The sequence below is a fragment of the Lytechinus variegatus genome, chromosome 3, assembly GCF_018143015.1.
Source record: "Lytechinus variegatus isolate NC3 chromosome 3, Lvar_3.0, whole genome shotgun sequence".
Classification (NCBI taxonomy): domain Eukaryota; kingdom Metazoa; phylum Echinodermata; class Echinoidea; order Temnopleuroida; family Toxopneustidae; genus Lytechinus; species Lytechinus variegatus.
The window spans coordinates 50,020,868-50,042,001 of NC_054742.1; the positions used below are offsets into that span (position 1 = coordinate 50,020,868).

At 35.2% G+C, this 21,134-nt stretch overlaps 1 protein-coding gene across 2 annotated transcripts in view; it reads right to left on the minus strand.

Annotated features, from left to right (window-relative positions):
• The window catches only part of LOC121411268 (phosphatidylinositol 4-phosphate 5-kinase type-1 alpha-like), a 47,897-nt gene extending 30,770 nt beyond the window's left edge, over positions 1-17,127 (minus strand). Inside the window, exons 1-5 of one of the 2 annotated variants that reach the window (XM_041603891.1) lie at positions 16,682-17,127; positions 8,743-8,789; positions 6,041-6,151; positions 4,726-4,865; positions 741-858 (exon numbers count right to left, since the gene is read on the minus strand). In XM_041603891.1, coding sequence (XP_041459825.1) covers positions 741-858; positions 4,726-4,865; positions 6,041-6,151; positions 8,743-8,789; positions 16,682-16,745 — 480 coding nt within the window. In that variant the 5' untranslated portion in view covers positions 16,746-17,127. The remainder of the gene's footprint in view (positions 1-740; positions 859-4,725; positions 4,866-6,040; positions 6,152-8,742; positions 8,790-16,681) is intronic. The other variant, XM_041603892.1, reaches the window with a different exon arrangement.
• Positions 17,128-21,134: the final 4,007 nt, after the last annotated feature.

The window sequence follows — 21,134 nt, forward strand, 5'->3', positions numbered from 1 at the left end:
AGTCTGCCATTATGAATTTGAATACATCAATAGCACACTTGTGACTACCGTTGTAATAAGTTTTTTTTTACTATTTTATATGACCTTTTAGTTTTACAATAATGCTGATTACTAAAACAATTAAAAAATCAATATCTTCAGTAGATTACATATTATGCTACATGTGTGGTTATAGTACACACCACAATATGTACATGTACATTACATACAATGATACATGAACCTGTACTTTATCAATAATTTTCGTATTGTTTATGAACATGAATATGCAAGATTACTTTTCTGCTTCATGTTTTCAACCAATTGATGCTTCTAGTCAATATTTATCAAACATCTCCATACATGTATATGTACATATGTATCAAGGGGAACCAACCCAAGGAGAAAGTTCTTTAAAATGAAATCAAAAGAGAAATACAAGAGATGCATAAAGTTTTAACAAAGTCAGACAGTAAACAATAAGAGAGGAAGCCCTTAACACTTGTCTCAATATACATTGTACTCACAACATTGTCAATTTGAGATTCAATTTTTCTTTCTTCTCATTTTTGAAACACAACTTTTTGTTATTTCTTGTCCAATGTCTTTCATTCAAACTTTCATAATTGTTTTCCATGTTTTCTCCTTTATGAGCATGAATAATTTAATTTCCAAGGTACATGTAAGATTTCTTTTTAATTGGAGCTGTGCCTGTAAAGAAAACAAATACAAGTAATTAATGCATTAAAAATGGTACTTACCAGAAAGTCGTCTGGCTGAATACCAAAGAGTTGTCTGAAATATCTGAATGCTATGGGAGCGTAGGTTTTGAATCTAAACTCAGGATATGAATGAGCAGGAGTGATGTTACTGCCCTCACTGAAATGAAAAAAATAAGTAAATAAAGGTAAATACAGAAAATAATAAAGTTTCAAGGCCTAAACTGGTTCATCATATTATAAAAGGAAATATAATTTACAGCAAGTACAGAACACACAAAATGAGATAGAGACACCACAAATAAAACCTGCGGAGTAAAGTATTTTATGTTCAAACCTATTGAACATGATTTTATACATTTTATTATAGACTACATGTAGACTGTAATATGTGTAGTCCATGCATGGTTCACTTAAAACAATCATGACTGTATACAAGCTTATCTTAAATTGTTTCTATAAAGGAAACTTTACTTGCACAAAATCCACTTAAAATCCATGTAGTAGGATATCCCATGCAGCCAAATGCATGAATATGGCCAGACTCTTAACAACAATAATGAATAATTTCTGTAATTGCATCAACCTACTATGTACATACATGTACATGATGTGGGAAGATCATGTTTGCAATCAACATACACACTGTAACACACCATGCTGCCTGATAATATTTCAAATGACAAAGAGGGCTCTCAATTACCAGTATGATGTTATCTAATGTACTGTCATTAATTTTCCCCAAATCCTCTTCATTTGCTGATTTTCAACATGAATAAACCACACTTCCTCTCCAGATTATAATTGGTGATAAAAATGTGAGTTTCTTACCAGTGTTCGAGGGCAGATGTTTCCCAGTTTTCACATTACCAATGAAGTTGAATTCAAAATTGCAATTTCAAACATAGGGTGTTTTATTCCAAAATCAATTCAAATTCATTTTATGAAGGCATACTTTGTATGCATCCCTTTCAAACATGGCTTTGATTTCATATCAATAATATAATCAAATAATGAATATAATTAACCTCCCCATTTTGGAATAATCTCCCCAGTAATGTACATGTACGTGAAGCACCATCATTAGAACTTTAAGTCCCTCCTGAAAACCCACCTATTTTTTTAAGTTTCACAATCCTATCTTTCGCTTCCATTGTGTTTTGTATGAAATTATACCCCATCAGTTATTTTGCATTGTCAATCATACTTTGTTTTTTATTTTTTCAGTCGGATTATGTTCTTGATTATTAACATTATATGAATTTACGCACATAATTATCAACCCGTTGTATTTAAGTTGTGTGTTTGCCCATTATCTCTATATTTTGTACAGATGTATGTATTATTAACTTTTGTATAATGTTTTTTTTTCATTTTCACTTTCTTTGCCTTTGTTTTTCCTACATGTATATCTGTACAAAGCACTTTATGAAATTCGTATATTATCATTATTATCAAATTAATTTTACATTACTAGTTTACTACATATTGTGACATTCAGGTACACACAAAGCAGTCTGGTATACACACAAAAAAAATTGTACACTCAACCTGTACTTTATAACTGTACAAAATAATCATACATGGTACATGTAGACCTTGGCAACAACAAATGACATAATGCCACTTCTTCATCTTAAACTAGGTCAATGCTTTACATAGGACTCTCATGGATCAATATGCATTAACATGTGGGCTAATATCAGCCGACCTGTGATTTGTACATGATCAAGAGCCATTTTTACAATGATCATTTTAATCAAGCGGATGATATCTCTGCCTAAAATGGGGCACACCCTCTTTCCACTCAGAAGGTAAACAAGTCATATGAAATGAGTCACCTACATGTATCACCATGAAGTATATTACATATTTGTTGACATGAATATGAACTGTTTTTTTTATATTATCAAAGTACATGTACATTGTAATTCTGTGTTGAAATATTCTGAATCTTATTGCATTATTATTTATTAACCACTCTGTCCCTCCTATATGGATGATTGGGTTGGTCCCTCCTCCCCCCCCCCCCCCTAAAAAGGGGATTATTCTGGGACTTTGAATGCTTGCCATCATGGACACTGACTTGATTTATACTGAAATAAATCTTTTATGAAATTGTGCAATGTGTTATCAATTTTTTAACTATTCAATGGTTGCCTCCCAATATGTTTGTGTTTCTAATATCAACACCCACTTGTGAACATTACTACTCTGCAATTAGGATGAAAGGAAACACCCACTTCATGAACATATGCACCAACCTCAAACTAATGATGGAAGTATAGTATTGCATTTACGTGTACATGTACATAGTCCCGATCATGGAGCAGTTGGAAAATATCTTATTAATTAAGGCAACTTTTGTGATTATTGCAATTTCATTCATTACCAAAACTCATTAACTATGGACCTACTATTCTGTCAGAGTAGAAGGTCCATAATTAAACTGACTATATACATTCAAAGATGGGCGTTTAGATCTAACAATAACAAGAAAGTTTTTCTTTTTTTTTCCTTTTCCACTGTCCCAGTCTCCCAAAGAAACTAAATACCTAGTATAGAGTAGATAAAGGGGAAAATGACCAGCATCAATATTGCTCTACAGTAGAGCAGAATCTTAATTCTTATTTAAAAGGAATTTGACAAAAAACACTTCACACTTTTTTCCTCAGTTGAAATCAAATAATCCTATAAATTTTATTTAATTTATTGATCTTTTTCCATGCATAATTACATGTACATTATCTTTAGTAATTCAATTACTAACTTACTACTTACTTTGCTTTTCTATACATGCACTTATTCATTTTCATTGATTTAATTGTTTATTCATTAATTGATAAATTCATTTATTCATATGTATATTTTATCTGTGCTTTCATTCATTTATATACTCATTCATTCTCTATACAGGTACAGTAGATAAGATCACAATTAAGAACAGTTTTGGTCCTGGGCCCGGTCTTACAAGAGTTAAAATTTATCCGAACAACCTCAACTGTATGAAAATCCATCCATGTCATATTTTTTACCTACCGGAAATTTTCAAAATGTCTTTTGTCAACAAAGAGAAATACATTACATTTTCAAGAAAACAGTGAATGTATGAATATACAGCATATCTGGAAAATATTTTGAACAAACATGCGTTTTAGAAGTTGACGTTGCTGGCTTTCCATAGTTGTAGTTGATCGAATCTTTGTAAGACAGGGGCCCAGGTGTGTGATTCATTAAGCTGGTCAATCTTATGATTGACTTTATGCACAACTGGTGACCCTTCCTTGAGCTTAACAATATATCCTTTATTAAACAATTAATGCACATTTATGAGTGTGTTATGACGATGCAGCACACTCGAGGGTATTTACAATTATGCGAAAGCAAGAGGCGCTTGCGCCGAGTGCTTTTGCATAATATTGTGAATGCCTGAGAGTTGCTCGCATCGTCACTAACATCACGAATCTTAAAATGTTTATTAATTGTTTAATAAAACGGGTCGGCAAAATGGATTCTTCATGGAAATCTTGTTCAAATCCCTCCAACTTGTTTACGATCGCACAGACGAAGAGTTCACAAGATTGTCAATTATGACATCACAGGCGTATCTACTATGCGCGTAAGTAAGCGCATAAAAATCCTAGCCAGCCTCTTTTACTGAACGCGTATCAGTTTTTACCTGCTATTGGAACTAATGATGCACAACAATTGCACAGTGCTGCACAAAAAAAAGCACGACTGGAAGGTTGCGCATAATTAAAGCATGAACACGTGACTTGAATACGCACTCACCATTGGCTACATCCTTGAACCCGTTTTATAATATGAATTTGACCAGCTTAGCACTAGCACTTAGCACCTACATGTATCAACATGTTCCAATTGTGCGTAAAGTCTTGCGTAACTTTACAAACAGTATATGGAACACCCAACAGGTATTAAATGATCTAATTGAATCAATTTCCATGTTGTATGTAAACAAAAAATATTTCAAAGCTGAAAATAAATGTTAATGTTTTAGCTTTACCTTGGAAAGAAGACACTCTCCACAACAGTGAAATCTTGCAGTAATACGTCTCTCTCCCTCTGATCTTTCTTCGCTGACAAACTTCCTACTGAATGGCCAATACCCAGTTGAATGGCGGCCATAAGAGTGGACGAAGAGGTCTGGCATATGATAAAAAGATCATTGTTCAGTGCCACAGGTTGAAGCATCAATGAGGAAAGACACTGATGATTGACAACTACATCATCCATAAACATACCATGGACTTTCATGTTGGAAATTAAGAATTCAGCTTTTATCCAGAAGTCATACATGTATGTATAGAAAAGTCACATGTATACAAATATAGTATGACAGCCAGCAAATAAGCATGGACATCAAATCCTGCTTCTTACTATGAAATGAGAACAGACAGATCTGTATTTTGGCAAGGAAAAATACAGACTGGGCCACAAAACAGGACAATCAGATTACAATTTCAACTTGTTTCATTTTCTATCATTTTAATATGAGGTGCTGACGTTAATTCAGTACCGAAAAGGCTTTGCCTTTGAGATGAATGTAAGTGATAAAGTTGCTATCATTTGAGCTAATTGGGGGTTATTGGAAACAGAGTATATTTAGATGGAAGTGTGGGAAAGCATGTATATAAAATTAGCAGGTTTTCATGGGAGGAATTATGGGAGTGATCTATAGCTGTAACACAGATTTTCACCTCCCGAATGAAAGTGATTGATGCTTGTAATTTTACATCAGATAACATCTCCATCATGATCAATTTGTGATAAAAATGAATTTCAGAGAGCTGTTGATTATGCTACAATGAATCTGGGTGGATGATAGCTACCCCTCATTGAATTATTATTCATAAATCACAAAATCTGTAGCAAAATATATATATATTCTTATTGATGAAGACACTCACTGAAATGAAAAATTTCCTTCCCAATGAGCTCATTTCACAAAATCTCTCTTTCTTAATCAAAAAGGTTCTTTCCTTCTGTTGATATTTTTTAAAGACTGCTTCACAAATGTATTTTGTTTAAAACATATTTTTATATAAATTGGGACTGTACAGAACGTATGTTGAGAACTTTTTTGTTATAACAAAAAATGCTATTCAAATTTGCTAAGCATAATTTTCCATCATATTTTTTTTACAAAGCTTCTGTATGATCATTTCCGGAATACCAAAAAAAAGGGCGCAATCGGCAGAGATTTAGTTGGGAAAAAGCAAGAAGAGTACAGAGAGGCAGAGGGAACACTAGGGAAATTATGAAGGGGACAGTGGCAAGACGGAAGGTATAATGTTCAAAAGGACACCAATGTTCCTCACCTTTTTATAAGTAACCTGTCCATGTGTGTCCACTCTCCTGTGGCCAATCTTCTTCTGCTTATTGGTGCTCCCAGCACGGGTGGATTCAAACTCTGAAGTTGTCATGCTTTGCTACAAATGAAAAATATGTCAAGAGAAAATAATAATCAAAATGAAACGTTACTTGAAGATATAACTACAAGCACCATCCCCAACAACAGCCACACGTGTGTGCAGAAGTATTGCAAGGTGCGTGTAGATTTCAGAGATGCAATAACGCTGTTTTGTTTGGGTAAGAGTGGTTACAAAGTTTTGAATTCTTAAATCATTTTAAAAAGGTCATAGCCATGTGTCATCATGGAAGTTTACACACTCTCATAAAAAACAGTTGAATTCCAATTCAACACATGACCTATAGCCTACATAAATGTCATTTGCCAATAATAATGGAAGGTTCGTAGATCTTCTAATATCATTTCCTAATGAGCAAATACGTGTAGTCAAAGTTTTGATACACCCTGTATTTCTAAACATGCTGCTTTAACAGTACATTGACCCCTGTAGATGGTGTTGAACTAGACCTGCAACCTACTAGTATTTCCATGCCTTGACTTTGTCAAAATATGGCAGCCTCAAGGAGAAACTTCTACATTGTACACTGTATATGCACATGTACCATCTGTAAGTGTAAGGCTACTCTGCACAACTTTTAATGTTTTCACACGGAGAGACAGGAAATACACAACCTTAATTCAATAGATGGTGATTTAAAAAAGATACATGTATAAACATTTAACCTCTATTTTCTAAAGCCATCTTGTTTCATTCTAGTATAAAGAGTTATGATTTGTTCCACAACCAAAATGAAAAAGAATATACATTCTTTTACCCTTCTGCCACATGTTACTTTGATGAATCAAAAGTAAATTTTTATGGTTCAGCCACGTCTGCTTTTTAAAAACTGAAAATAAATTAATTACCCTTTTGTTTTAAGTTGGCATGAGTGTGATTACATGTGTAGATGTATTCAAATATCAAAGTTTTATGAATGCATTGAAAATCTGCATCACATGAGAGGGCAGTTCAGTGCTAAGCTTGAAGATAAACGGAGGCCTTATGGATATCATTGCTTCAGAGATTACAATGTATCTGTGAAAATCTGAAATTGCAAAGTATTGAACAGTTGAACATTATCAGATTCAGAACAGCATGGAGGGGATATCTCCTTGGTATAAGGTACAATATACAAACATGTGCATGTACAATGTACATTTCATTATGTGCTGTCACATTCAAAGAAACTGCAACACGGATGTTTGTAAGAAGTACATGCACATCTAGGACCTACCTAAAATCAGCATGATTATTCACAAATACATTGTATTGTACCAGACTTAGAGTTTATGAATCAATACTCCCTTTAACAATCATTCATTGCTGAACCCATTATGACAACAATCACATCATATTTGATATTCAAAACTATTTTCATGGCTAGTTAAACTGTGTGCATTCCTAAACACGCCCACTCATAAAGACAAATGGGACTGTTTGAATACTGAATTGCTGTACTGTACATAAATTTATACTATGCATGTTTTTGTTTGCATTTGATGAGAAAGGCTTTTTAAAATGTATACAATTACCAAATTCAATTTTTTTACTCCAGCACAAGCCCCCAAAACTGTAAATTTCTATGCTAGTAAAGCCAATACGCTGTATTTCTATAACAGATACATGTACAGGGTACTTGTTTGGGCTGAGTCAAACTGTTTACCAAACACCATTTCAATTGACCACTATCAAAATAGTTTGCGTTTTTACCACTTTATAAACAGTTTGACCACAATAAGATTTTTTAAATTAAATAGAAATCCCCCAAAGTTGCTGAAATTTCACCTCCCACATCTTCACATGTATGTCATTCTTAGTCCATATTTCCTTGACATTTTGTTGATTACCACGAAAATAAGCAATATTCCCTTCTTTCTTGAGTATGGAAGATCTATATCTTAAATAATATGAAGTTTTTAAACTTCACATAATTTCAGAAATCGATCTTTCATATACAAGTACATGCATCATGTGGGAAACTTTTAGTTGAAAGAATGTGACAGGATCAGATTTAGGCGAGGCCAACAATAATTTGTCAATTATGCACAAAACTACATTTTATGCCAATTGAATTTTATTGTAGCATAACTGATTTTCATCTCATAATGTTTTGGAGCCTTTTATCTTCTTTCCGAAATCAATAAATAAGGGAACATTGCCATTCCATACTTTTATCAAAATGATTTCAAGGAATTTTTTTTCCTCCCTGTCTGTTTTACCAATCCACCCATTTAAACAAATTGTTTCTTTTTTTGTATTTGTTTTTCCTGGAGTCCATGTTTTTACGTCAAGGTATATGGGTTGTTTTTCACTTTTAATACATACATGTACATGTTTGTATAAATAGCCAGTAGAAGTACATACAGTGATTAATAATAATAAAATTTAATACATGAAAAGTACATGTACACATTTTTACCTTTATGTTTGGATGTGGTGGCCATTACAAGTTTGTGCATACATACATGTATGTACACGTATATGGTGTACACAGTTTTTTCAGTGCAGTGTGGGCTTACTTGGAATCATTATCATAAATAATTTCCAATTAAAAACAGAAAAAAAGTATTAAATGAATTGCTTCTTGATTGTACATGTATTATACTTACATCCAGGCCTTTGGGTTTTGAAGATAACTTTATTGATGAGTTTTTACCTGCAAATAACAGAGAAAGAAGAAGGAAAGAATGATGAGCTGCCATTTGAAGAATTATGATCACACCATAGAATTACATCATCACCAAAATTTGAAACTAAGCATATGCCCTATACAATTAGCATTGATTTGCAAGGCTTTTTCTGCGGATCATTGCTTGCTCAAACTACATGTACTTATAGTATTTCAGTTTGGTTTTATTAGAGAGCAATCATAATCAATAAAAAACAGTGAAGTGAGCCACTCAGCCAAATTCTCACAATTTGTAGGTCTACACAAATATTCTGTGCAGCACTAGCAGATACATGTAATACTCAAGTATCATAAATGCAATTCAATATTTTGCAATATTTGAATGATGGGGGGACCAAAGAGATGGAAATAAAATACATTAAAGTCCTTATCACATACTGATGTCTAACAGTATCGTCTGCCTCCAACCAACAATTTTTGTCAGATGGCATTGAGAGGCCAGGCAAACTCAATTAAAATATAGCCTACATGTATTCTGTACATGTAGGTCTTCAATGATTTTGAATGTGAAGTGTGAGCAATAATTACTCAAAAATGATACGGCAGAATACATTTGACAAGGCCTTTAATGACTGACTTCAAAATATTTTAGAGTTACACAGTAAAATAAAGGTGAGTACATGAAAATATACACACTTTAAGCATGGAGCTATCATTAACATACATTTCGAAAGCTGTTTTTAAAGAAAATACTTGTGATTGTGTATACCGTAATGCTTTCGCAAATTTCAAAGGAATTCTTTGATAAATTTTTGTATTAAATATATCTAGATGAATTATTCATAATTCAATTTCATGACTGTCAGTGAGAAAATTTGTTAATAAAAGTGAATTGAAATGCATTATGAATAATTAATCTAGATATCCTTTTTGGAAGCATGCATACAAATTACATGTACATGTACATGTACAGTGCATCCTAGAAAAAGGAAACAGTAATTCAGTGTAATTTCATTAAATGTACATGAATTGAAAGATTTGCCTCTCTTCTTTAATTTGAGACCCATATCAACGTTGATAAAGCACATGTGACTGAGTTAGAACGGAAAGTGATGCCACTAAATTTTCATTTGCATGAGCGAATTACATTTTAGAGAAGTTTTTCTGGCTTTTACTGCTATCTATTCAGAGTAAGACAATAAAGTTCATAACTTGAATATCCATCTTATTCTCTTCCATACAAGACCTTATGCACTATATGAATGATGCATGGTCAAGAAAACAGTTGCATGAGAACATTCTTGATTTCCACCTATTTGACGGATCATAAAAACAAGCATTCCGTTTTCCCAACAAACAGCAGACAATGGAATAACAGTGAATACTCTTCAGTCTATGGGAATGGGAATTCAATGTTACAATGGTAATAATTGTTATCTCAAACTTCTCTTGGTCGTTTCATTCATCACGACACATTTTACAGAACCGAGACCATTGAAAGACCACTGAAAGACTTAAAATTGGTGAGGTCTTACAGCAGTCTTCAAGATCACTGAAATTTGTCATCTCTGTGGAATGGCTCAGAAAGACCCCTCAAAGAACTCTGAAAGACTGATGGATATTTATTGTCTTACTGGTCTTAGACTAGTCCTACAGAGATCTTTCAATGGTCTTTCAGAGATCTTTCATGCAACAAGTGATCTTTCAGAATTCTTTCCATGGTCTTTGCCTGGTCTTTCAATGATCTTTGAATGAACTTTCAATGATCTCTCATGAGTCTTAGTGATCTCCAAAAAAAATCTTGAGAGACTGCCGAAAGATCATTGAAAGACTATTAAGACCTTTGAAAGTTCATCGAAAGACCGCTGAAAGACTGCTGAAAGACCATTTTCCTGTAAGACTGTTGTAAGACTGTTTTGAACAGTTTCAAAAAGATTTGGAGCCCATGAAGGCCACGAAGACCGCTGAAAGATTGGTCAGGACTCGTGTAAGACCTCGAAGACCATTGTAGGTTCATTGAGAGACCTTTGAAAGATCAACCAGAATTCATGGTCTTTCAAAGGTCTTTCAGCAGTCTTCTTCTCTGTGGAATGGGGGTTTAATGGAACATGTCTTAAGGGAGAGGGGTTAAACAGAAAAGGGGGTACATCACTTTTTACAAGTGTAGAGGAGAAAGCCATTTTTTTTGCTTTAAAGGCTATTTTTTTTTAAGTGGGTAACCCCCCCCCCCAACATTCCGCTGCTCCTGCCTCTTCTAATCATTTCAAGCATTTTTTTTTTGCAATAAGAAGGAATTCAAACATATCATTCAGCCAACCACACATCACACTCACCGGTAGTCCATTGTCTGCGGTCTGGTAAGAAATGCTTGTTTTTCAATGATCTGACCAACTTTTTCTCGACCATGCAGTCTCAAATGAAAGATGAAAAAATTCATATTCCATTTTAATATGAACTTTGTATTCAATAGATATCAGTAAAATCCGGAAGAACTTACATGTACTTCAAATTGTAATTTGCTCATGCAAATGGAACTTTGGTAGTGCTCACATCATCGTGCATGCATTATGAACTTGAGATTGGCTCCAAATGAAAATAAGGAAGCATTCCTTTTCATTGAAGTACATGTATATCTTATGTAAAGCAAATTCATATTATGATGGCGAAAAATTACTCAAAATTACGGTTTCCTTTTTTAGGGGACACACTGTACAATTATATTTTGTATTCGTATTTTTCTCTAAAAAGCTCTCTACATCATGTACCTCATACATGTACCTCCATGGTATCAAACATAATTTCCAGTGAAAACTACATGTATAGAAAGATTTGATAGTAAACATGTACATCTCATATCAATCAGGATGAAAAAGTCAAACCATTTCCAATTTCTCAGACAAGGTGCGAGGTCCACAACCCATTGCCATGGTAACATGCCCTTAGAATACTGTTGCCTTGGGAATGTCAGATTTGTCTTTCTTCGAGGAGCTCCATGCACAGCATAATGATTGGTGCACATTATGCACACAAGATGAATGTTGTCTTTGCCAACATGTAGTACAATTTAATACTGTAGAAGGGGTGACACTTCATAATTGCAAGTACTTTCACTGTGTTCTCACAGTGAAAATGGAATGAACCGGTCAACTTCATATAAAACAGGAATCAAGATCTGTTGTAATCATGTCTATTCAATACATTTGATGCAGCAAAGATTACTCCGTTTTAATGCATTACATGTAATAAGACAAATCGGTATCTTAAACACCTTGTTCTAAACAAACAAAAAATCAGATAGATCAAATATCTACTCGAACATCTACATATGAACATGTGCATACATGAATGTTCTAACTCTTTTGTCTTTAAAAAATTGAGACAGTTCTAAGCAAATTTTAAGCAATTTCAGAAGGACAGATGGAGGATCACCTGAAAGTACATAGATATAAGAGAATAAATTAATTCAAAGCTATTGTAGCAAACAATGATATCACGAGAGAGTCTATGAAATTAAGATTAACTTTTGCCACCATAAAATAATACATTTTGACCTGGAATATACATGTATTTTGCAAATGTATCATGAAATCCAAGCTGAAGATGTTCCCAACTACATGTATGTAAGATGCCAATGATACAAGACATGTACATGTGGAACATTGAATTCCTTGCCAACTTTCTAAACTTAGAAACAAAACATGTATTTTTTTTCATTCATTTAAATGACACAAATTTCGGTTGGTGCAATGTGTACATGTAATTACCATTTACATGTAAAAAGCAAATTTGTTCTTGATCAATTTGATTCTTTTAGTATAATATCAACATCTGATGGAATACAAAAAGAAAAAGAGAACTTGACTTAATTAATGTGTTAACATTAATGGGTAGTGTGGTCTTGTGGTTTGAGCATTTAACTCATAATTGCAACTTCGCAAGGTTGTGAGTTCGAATCCACTTTGATAAAAAGTTCAGAGAGTAAAATCTGTATAAGGTCAGCCACTGTGACTGATTACCTGAGATGTAAAATGTTTTCTACATGTATGTACATGTAATTGGATATAATACCAGCTTGGTGTTTACCAGCAAAAACCTGTCCTGCTGAGTTCCTACAGGAGTTACATGTAGACCTGTGTACATGTACCATATACATGTAAATTATAAACAGAAACACTAAAGTGTGACAAACAGCAGTCAAATTTGAGCAGGACAATACATGTAGGTGGTGGGGTTTCAGCAGTCAATATCATGAAAAAGCATATAATTTTAATATTTGTGCAATGTACATGTATGTCATCTACAGACGATTTGTCAATGATAGAAAATTAAATCAATGTATAGGAAACACAAGATGACAAAATAAAAATTAAGACTTATTCACAGAGGAAACATGAATGTTAAAAAAAATAAATGTAAAAATTAAAAATGATCACAACAGATCATGGGTTTTAAACAGAAATTCTGAAAAAATAAAATTAATCTTGAGTATCTTGTTTCCTATTGTTCTTCACCAACGTTACGCGACGCAAGCGTCTGTAATGTTGGCGAAGAACAATAGGAAACAAGATGGCGGCGTAAACATCGTGCAAGTCTCTTCAGTCTTGTCATGATATTTTTCTCATTTTTTTTATGAATTCTTGTTTAAAAATAAAATCGATGGCGCAGATGGCGTCGGAAATGAAGTTGCATCCCATGTACATGTACATGATTTAGGGCTAGAGCTTTTAGAAGGAAAGTAGAAATCTCGGGGGTGAAAGTTTCAGGTTTTGGCGGCATACACGCATGTGTATGGATAGGAATACCTGGCTTCATTGAGAGTAAGCATACGTCAGTCAATGATATTTACTCTCAACAAGCCACCTGGCTAGTTGTATGGTGAAAGGAAATATAATGCTTTGGGTGGGGGTTGCTTCTTCTCTTGATCTGTCTGAGTACTATCATAAATATTTTCATTCTTTTTTTTTTATTTATTTTTCATACTGTATGTTCATTTACCCGGTGTGTCTGGATTTGAAATCAATATAAATTTGAAAATAAAAACTTCATATTATGTGAAGCGAGGATCTTTTTTAATTGTCAAATTATTCGTGACACAAATCATCTTCAATGGAACCTTGTTATTTTTCTTAGAAAAATACCCCCACCCTCCCCCTTGAATCTTTTTTTTATATTTATTCCGAACTTCTGTTATGTTTATAATTTGGAAATAAATGCCCAACTTTGTCAAAAAGTATGTCTGTTGTCAGGTTCATTAATCAGAAAATAATAAGGGCTTCTTTATCAAGAGTCCCATAACAGAAATTGACTTTTTTTTTCGAAATAACTGACTTTTTTCTTCATTTTTGATTTCATACATTATCGACATGAAACAAAATTGCAAATTTATCTTGATTGAGGCTATTGAGACTTCCTTACCAGAATGCATTACGAGCAAAGTTTTGTCCAAACCCAAGAGGTTAGTGGTCCAAACGGGTTGATAATCTTCTATAGTTTCATGAGATATTTTTTCTTTTTCGATTTGTCACTGTTGAACACCATAGGAGTTTTCAGGAGGCATCATAGCTCAGTTGTTTAGAGCGCATGTTTCAGATAAGATCGTAGATCTCAATGTGAGGGGTTCAAGTTCCACTCATGCCGAAATGCGTCTAACAAAAAATCTGATGCTGTAGCATTGTGTGTTAGCGTGCCTCACCACTGTCTTCAATGCAGTTGGAAAACACTCCGTCCATCAGAAAGGACGCAAATGTTGGTCCCGTGTAAAGTAGAGTCACAACCTATGCACATTACTATTCGTCAAAGGGTGTTCACCTGGTGTATTGCACCAGGTGCAATACTAATAATACTAACCTCGCAATACGTGTTAGTGGTATTGCACCTGTTGGTCCCTGCAAAATTCAGGCCAAGTCAATCTTGACTTTCATATGCCATAATAATCAATATAATGATTGTGGGCATTAATGGAATGACAAGACAAGACATAATCGAGACAGAGAAATCAGTGAGTTTTTATTCATTTCTTATATGATATCGATGACTTCGATGGCCTTTCAATCCAAAAGCAGTTTTGATTAATACATTAGTTCAAGTTGGCATTAAATCGCGATTTTGGGCGAGGGTATATTTTCCCCGGGGGGCCACTTACATTGACGAGTGGATACCATGCGCCACCAAAGAAAACACGTAAAAAGGATGTCTTTTCACAATAGGGCACGTTACGTACGTAACGTGATAAGGGTATCAAAAACACCAAAATAATGAAAAAAGGGTGTCTATTTCGCTAGGAAAGTTACGTGTTTAGGGTCAAATTTTCGGGGATGATAAAACAAAATTAAAATGTTTGATAAAGGATGTCCTTTTTGCCCCAACACTACGTGTATAGAGTCCGATTTGCGCGAGTTGTGGAAGGTGGGGCCGTACGAAACCAAATGGAGTGTAAAGGTAAAACCGACGACCGACGGACCCGTACGTGACAATATATCGCTGTACTTGTTTAGGGGTTCATTTCAGGGAATACTTGCCAAGAGTATCGTTTTGTTTTCAATACTTGTTAAGGGTAGGGTTTGAGCACCAATACTTTAATAAGAATAAGGGGTACATTTTCAGAATATGGAAAATACGTTTAGGGTGCTTTTTGAGACCCCATGGTCACGCATGGTATCCACTCGGCAATGGAAGTGGAAGCGTCCAAGTCTCATGCATTAAGCCATTATGCGTGAGACTCAAGCATTTTGGACTCTTGTTCATCCCCTCAAATCTCTGTCTCACGCAACTATCACAGCCTATCCCCATATACATTGTACACAAAGTCTGTGATCTCACTCAGATTCACAGAAAATCTCATGCATAGCTGGTCTTTGAACTTGGCATCTCTGCCCCCCCCCAGGATATTTTCACAATTGGACACAATGCTGCCCATTATGACCTCGTTCATAGGATGGGTGGATAAATGTCTTAAACTTAAAGGCTAAGTTAAAGTTAAACTTTAAATGCAAGGCAAGGTTCATGTTGATATACTTATGGCAGTGAGTCCAAACTTCGCACGTGTCCAAACTTCGCGGACGGTCATTATCTCCAAAACTAGCCAAAATCCTTAAAATCTGACATCATCAATGTGAAAAGCGACCTAAAATTACCCTTCGCTGAAAGTTTCTTTAGGATTAGTCCAGTATTCATGAAAATATTGGCAAAAGATCGGCAAATTTGTCACCGTTAGCGCCCGTTTTGAAGAAAGCAACAAGCATCGCGATATCACCATTTTACAAGCAGAAATCATAAAAAATGTGAGTTAAATGTGGTACTGACCGATTCCATAGCATTTTGCCATCAATCTGATATAAATATTTCACTTTTTGAGCTTGAGTCTTTGTTTAAATCTCCACAAAAGCTTTGGTGCGCGAAGTTAGGTCACACTTTTTCTGAACGGTTTTCCAGCACAGCCCGCATTCGCCGATCGGAATAGAATTTTGAGATCGCGATACCGGCGAAACCCAGTGACCTACTTTACATTTTCGTCCAGGATTTTATAGTTTACGATCTTGCCGTCAATGTGGTAACTATTTCTTGAATTGGTTTTGTATAAATTATTAATAATTTGTGGACAAAATTAAGCCTCATGAATATTTTTGAAAAGTGCGCGAAGTTTGGACACCCCATCATACCTCTCATAAATCATGTGCCTTATCATGGAAGTGCCTTATGTACAAGTCAAGCTGCTGTGTATCACAGAATTGTGTTCACCCCATTGGAAATGTGTACTAAAGAAATTGCACATGCCGGTAAATAAATGGAATCGCCTCCTGCTCTCTCAGTTCACAGTTCATGCCCACTTTTCCTTAGTAAATATTGCGTTTGTAAGTGCCAATAAGGCTTTAAAAACAAAACTTTCGTCAATACTAATTTAAAGAATCATTTCCACTCACCACTTGTTTCTGAAGCATGCCTTTCTCGCTCACGTTTCGCCTTTTCGGCGGCTGTATCCGCCATTATGAGATTCCCTATTTGGAAACAACGTCACCGAACGAATACATATGCACACCCACACACACCTGCCGCCGGTACGGTAGGGTTCACGGCCAAACACAGCACTGCCACTGGCTGGCACTGTGACTGGCAGACTGGGTAGATAATTTTAGGCCAGACAAAAAGCTCTATATATTTTTGAAGAAAATTCCTCTCCAGAAATAAATTTCACTGCGTTCTCTTGCTCCTGAAACATTAACGGCAAAAACTACTTGTCAATACTAAATTTAGTTCGCAACTGCTTGATAAAATATATTTATTTAATCATGGGAAAACACATTCCATACTGGTATTTTTTAACTCTGTACAGGCTGCATGCCTGGCTTGTCTCGCTTTTGTTGTTTGTCGCCATCTGTCGACAAAGACAAGAGAATTTGGGAGGTTCCCTCATTTCGGGGTTCCCCACATCCATGAAATAATAATGCAAAATAAATATGCCTAAGAGTGTAATTTCTAATCTTCTTCCATAAGTGGATCCAGGGGGCTGAGGGGCCTGGCCCTTTATTGGCGGAGAAAAAATGGGGGAAAAAGTGGGAAGAAAAAAAAGGGAAAAGAGAGGAGAAAAAAAAGAAGGGAAAACATAACTGGAGGAGGAGGGGAGGAAGACGCTAGACGAGTGACTAAAATAAGATGAGGGGAAGACTTCGAAAATGATTTTAAAAATCTTTCATGTCAATTTGTACAATATTTGCTCGAGCTTCGCGCTCGCAATGCCTTTTAGGTGATTTATATCTCGCTCAAATATGGAGCTAAAACTGAAGTCAATATACAAAACACATTTCAGCTCGGAAATCGAACTTTCATTATTTTGTTTGATTTACAAATTGTTTTTGTAAAGTGCTCTGTAAACATTTCTGTTTTATGGTCTAAACATAATAATAATAATAATATAGGGTAATCATATTGCGCACATATCCACCTTGATAGTTGCTCAAGGCGCTCCTATAATATATTAATATTAATAAATATTAACATTTTCTGCTCGCAAAATTTGATTTGTCAGGTATTTATTATTTGTCTGTATTCCATAAAGTTCTCAAAATCAGGCAAGATTGTCAAAACGTAACAGCTGGCGCTGCGCGCTCGCATTTTGATTAGTGAGGTGCCGTAGTGGTCTAAAACGCCTGACTATACATGAAACAGTCCGGGGTTTGATCCCCGGCCGCGGCAGCTATGAGCAATTAAAGGGGAATCCAGTCATGGTCATGAAATGTTGTGTTGGCCAGGAGAAAAATAGATTAAACAGAATGGTGAAAGTTTGAAAGAAATCGAACAAGCAATAAGAAAGTTATAGCTGCTTTAAAATTGAGATCACTAATACTATGTAGATTTCAAATTGGCAACTGAGTAAGTAAATTATGACAAGGGGCAAGGACAACTTTCTCATAGGCCATGTACTTTATTATTAGGGATTTTTGGTTTTCTCCTATGTACCCATTCCCCTGGGGCAGTGATCTTAATATAACACAGGTAATATATTGTTTTATGTCCTCATGAAAGAAAAATATAATTTGAAATAAAACTTTTGGGAAAAATGACATTTTAGCCATAATATGTATTAGAGTACATGGAAGAGTAGTCCTTGCCTTACATCACTATGACATCCTATATGCGGCCAATATGAAGTCTTCATAGGTATAGTGATTACCAATATTTACAACTTTTAAAAATTCATAACTTTCTTGTTGTTTGTCCAATATTGTTCAAACTTTCACCTATGAAATTGTCTGATTTTTCTTTTCCTTACAAAAACAAGTTTTTATTTGGGTTGGATTCCCCTTTAAGGCATTTAATCTACAACAACAACAATGCTCTTTTATTCTGCTTTCAAATAAATGGAAATGCTATGCATTAATTGGTAACTAGGTGTAAACTTTTTTTAAAGTAAGTTATGTATATCTCAATATTAATTCTATAACAAACTACTTAAAATCCCCATTTCATAACATCTTGTAAAAAAAATCGGCTCGCAAAATGCGTTCGCATATTCATTGTTGAAAATATATGAACTCATGCAGTATTCATAATAACAAAAGTGCTTTAAATGTCCAGTTTTCAGGCCATAATATTAACAGATTTCACGCTCTCATTATAGGCTTATTAGATTAATAAATGGGATATTAATTTAATAATCGAATTGTCCTTCTTTCTGAATGGAATATCGACAAGTTTAATCTTGCGCTAAGGAAGAGAAATAGGAAGATAGTCATCATTTTCTTATGACATAATGTTCTTAAAAAGTCCCCCAATCTCCCGGTCCGATGACAAAACTAAAAGTAATAATTATGAAACTCTTTTTAAATGTGATCCATATCCACCTCATAATTTTCCTACAAAGTGCTTCAAATATAGAGGTTAAATTTGCCTTTTTCAGATCGGAATATCAAAAATTTCAAGCTCGCGCTTCGCTCTCGCTTTATTGATTTTATGACAAAAAAGGGTATTTAGAATGCCAAGATTCGAGGTTGAAATTTGAAACACGCCCAAATGTTTATTCAGATGCGCAACGTGTTATCTATATAATAATACTACTACTAATAATATAGGTATATTTACCTAGGGAAGCCACTTCAGTTCTGAAAACTGTTCTCCCATCGCAGCGGGCCCTGCTAATATTATTACCCCGGCTCTATTTAAATCATTATCCATTTTCAGATCATAATATCAACAATTTTCTTTTAGCACTTTGTGCTCGAATTATTAATGAAGGAAAATTTCCAGTTACAAATCCTTTTCATGATTTACAAAACATGAATATAGTGTCACATTTTTAAGTGTAAATCTCGAATTTTTCAGTTCGTGCTTCGCAATTGCATCAATTGTTTAGTTATACCATAGAGCTATCAGATCTGTTAATAGCTCTATGGTTATACACTTCACCATTTTACGCCCTACAAAAAGTGCTTAGAATTTCCATTCATCAGGTAGAAATGTCAAAATTTTCAGCTCTCGATTCCCGTTCGAATTAGCTTGATTGCTGAAATAAGTGTAACGTTTCCATGGCTTACTGCAAGCAGCCGTTAACAGATCCCTTTTCCATGATCAGATGAAACGTAGGCCTATACTAAAAATTTCTGCTCGCGCTCGCAGTAATTATTTAGTTGGATACACATCTCGTATAGGATCACAAACACTTAGTGCCCAGAATGTTTAAATTTTAGGACAAAATACATGAAATTTATTTTTAAAAATAGCTCGCGCGCTTCGCCCTCGCACTATTTTGATAAGTTTTATGAGATTATCATATAGTTATGTGACTATTAGGACTACCCCTTCAAGAAGCAAACAAAAATCAACTGCGAGCGGCCAATCAGGGAAAATATGGCCCCCCCCCTTATTGGCGAAGGCTGGATCCGCCCCTGTTCTTCCGCTGCATTTATGTCTCTTTTTTTAAATTAAGTTTTAAATAATTGAGAGCCTTCCTTGCAGTCACTTTGTGTGAAAAAAAAAATCCATAAAAGTGATTATGGAGCGAACAGTAGCGTTGAAGCACTGGGAGTAAACAGACACCTGTAATCATAGGGGAGGCAGGGGCAGAAAAAAATACTACTGAGTGCTCCATTCTCTCTTGTTCCAATCAGTGCATTTTTGCATTATCATTTTCTAATTTAATATCGTGGCATACATCACACTTGCAAAATATATGTTCTTGGAAACTCCCCTTGGGTCCAGTTCCATTAAAAAAAAAAACCCAAAATGTTATAGTGAAATATCATGATTAAGTATTAGCATCTAATTGAGGTTTCCATGGGAGTAGACCTGTCTCCCTCCTCTCTCACACACACAAACTCCTCCCCCTCCCCTATACTCTCACCCTCTCTCTCCCTCTCACACACAAACACCCCCCCCCCCTATACTCTCACACACAAACTTCTCCCCCTCCCTATACTCTCACTCCCTCTCTCACACACAAACCCACCCCCTATACTCTCACACACAAACTCCTTCCCCCTCCCCTATACTCTCACTCTATCTCTCCCTCTCACACACAAAACTCCTTCCCCCTCCCCTATACTCTCACTCTATCTCTCCCTCTCACACACAAACTCCCCCCCCCCCTCCCCTCTCTCTCACACACAAATTCCTCCCCTATACTCTCACTCTCCCTCTTACACACAAACTCCTCCCCCCCCTCCCCTTGATCCCATATACTCTATACTCTCACTCTCTCCCTCACACACACAATACTCCCCCCCCCCCCTCTCGCTCAATCTATCCCTCCCTCTCCTTTTCTTATACACAAACATACATGTACTCTATGTCAGTTAATTGGATCATCCATTATAACATCCATGACCACTATGATTGAATAAATGCTCATTCAAACTTGCTACAAGCATTTGGTATACATGG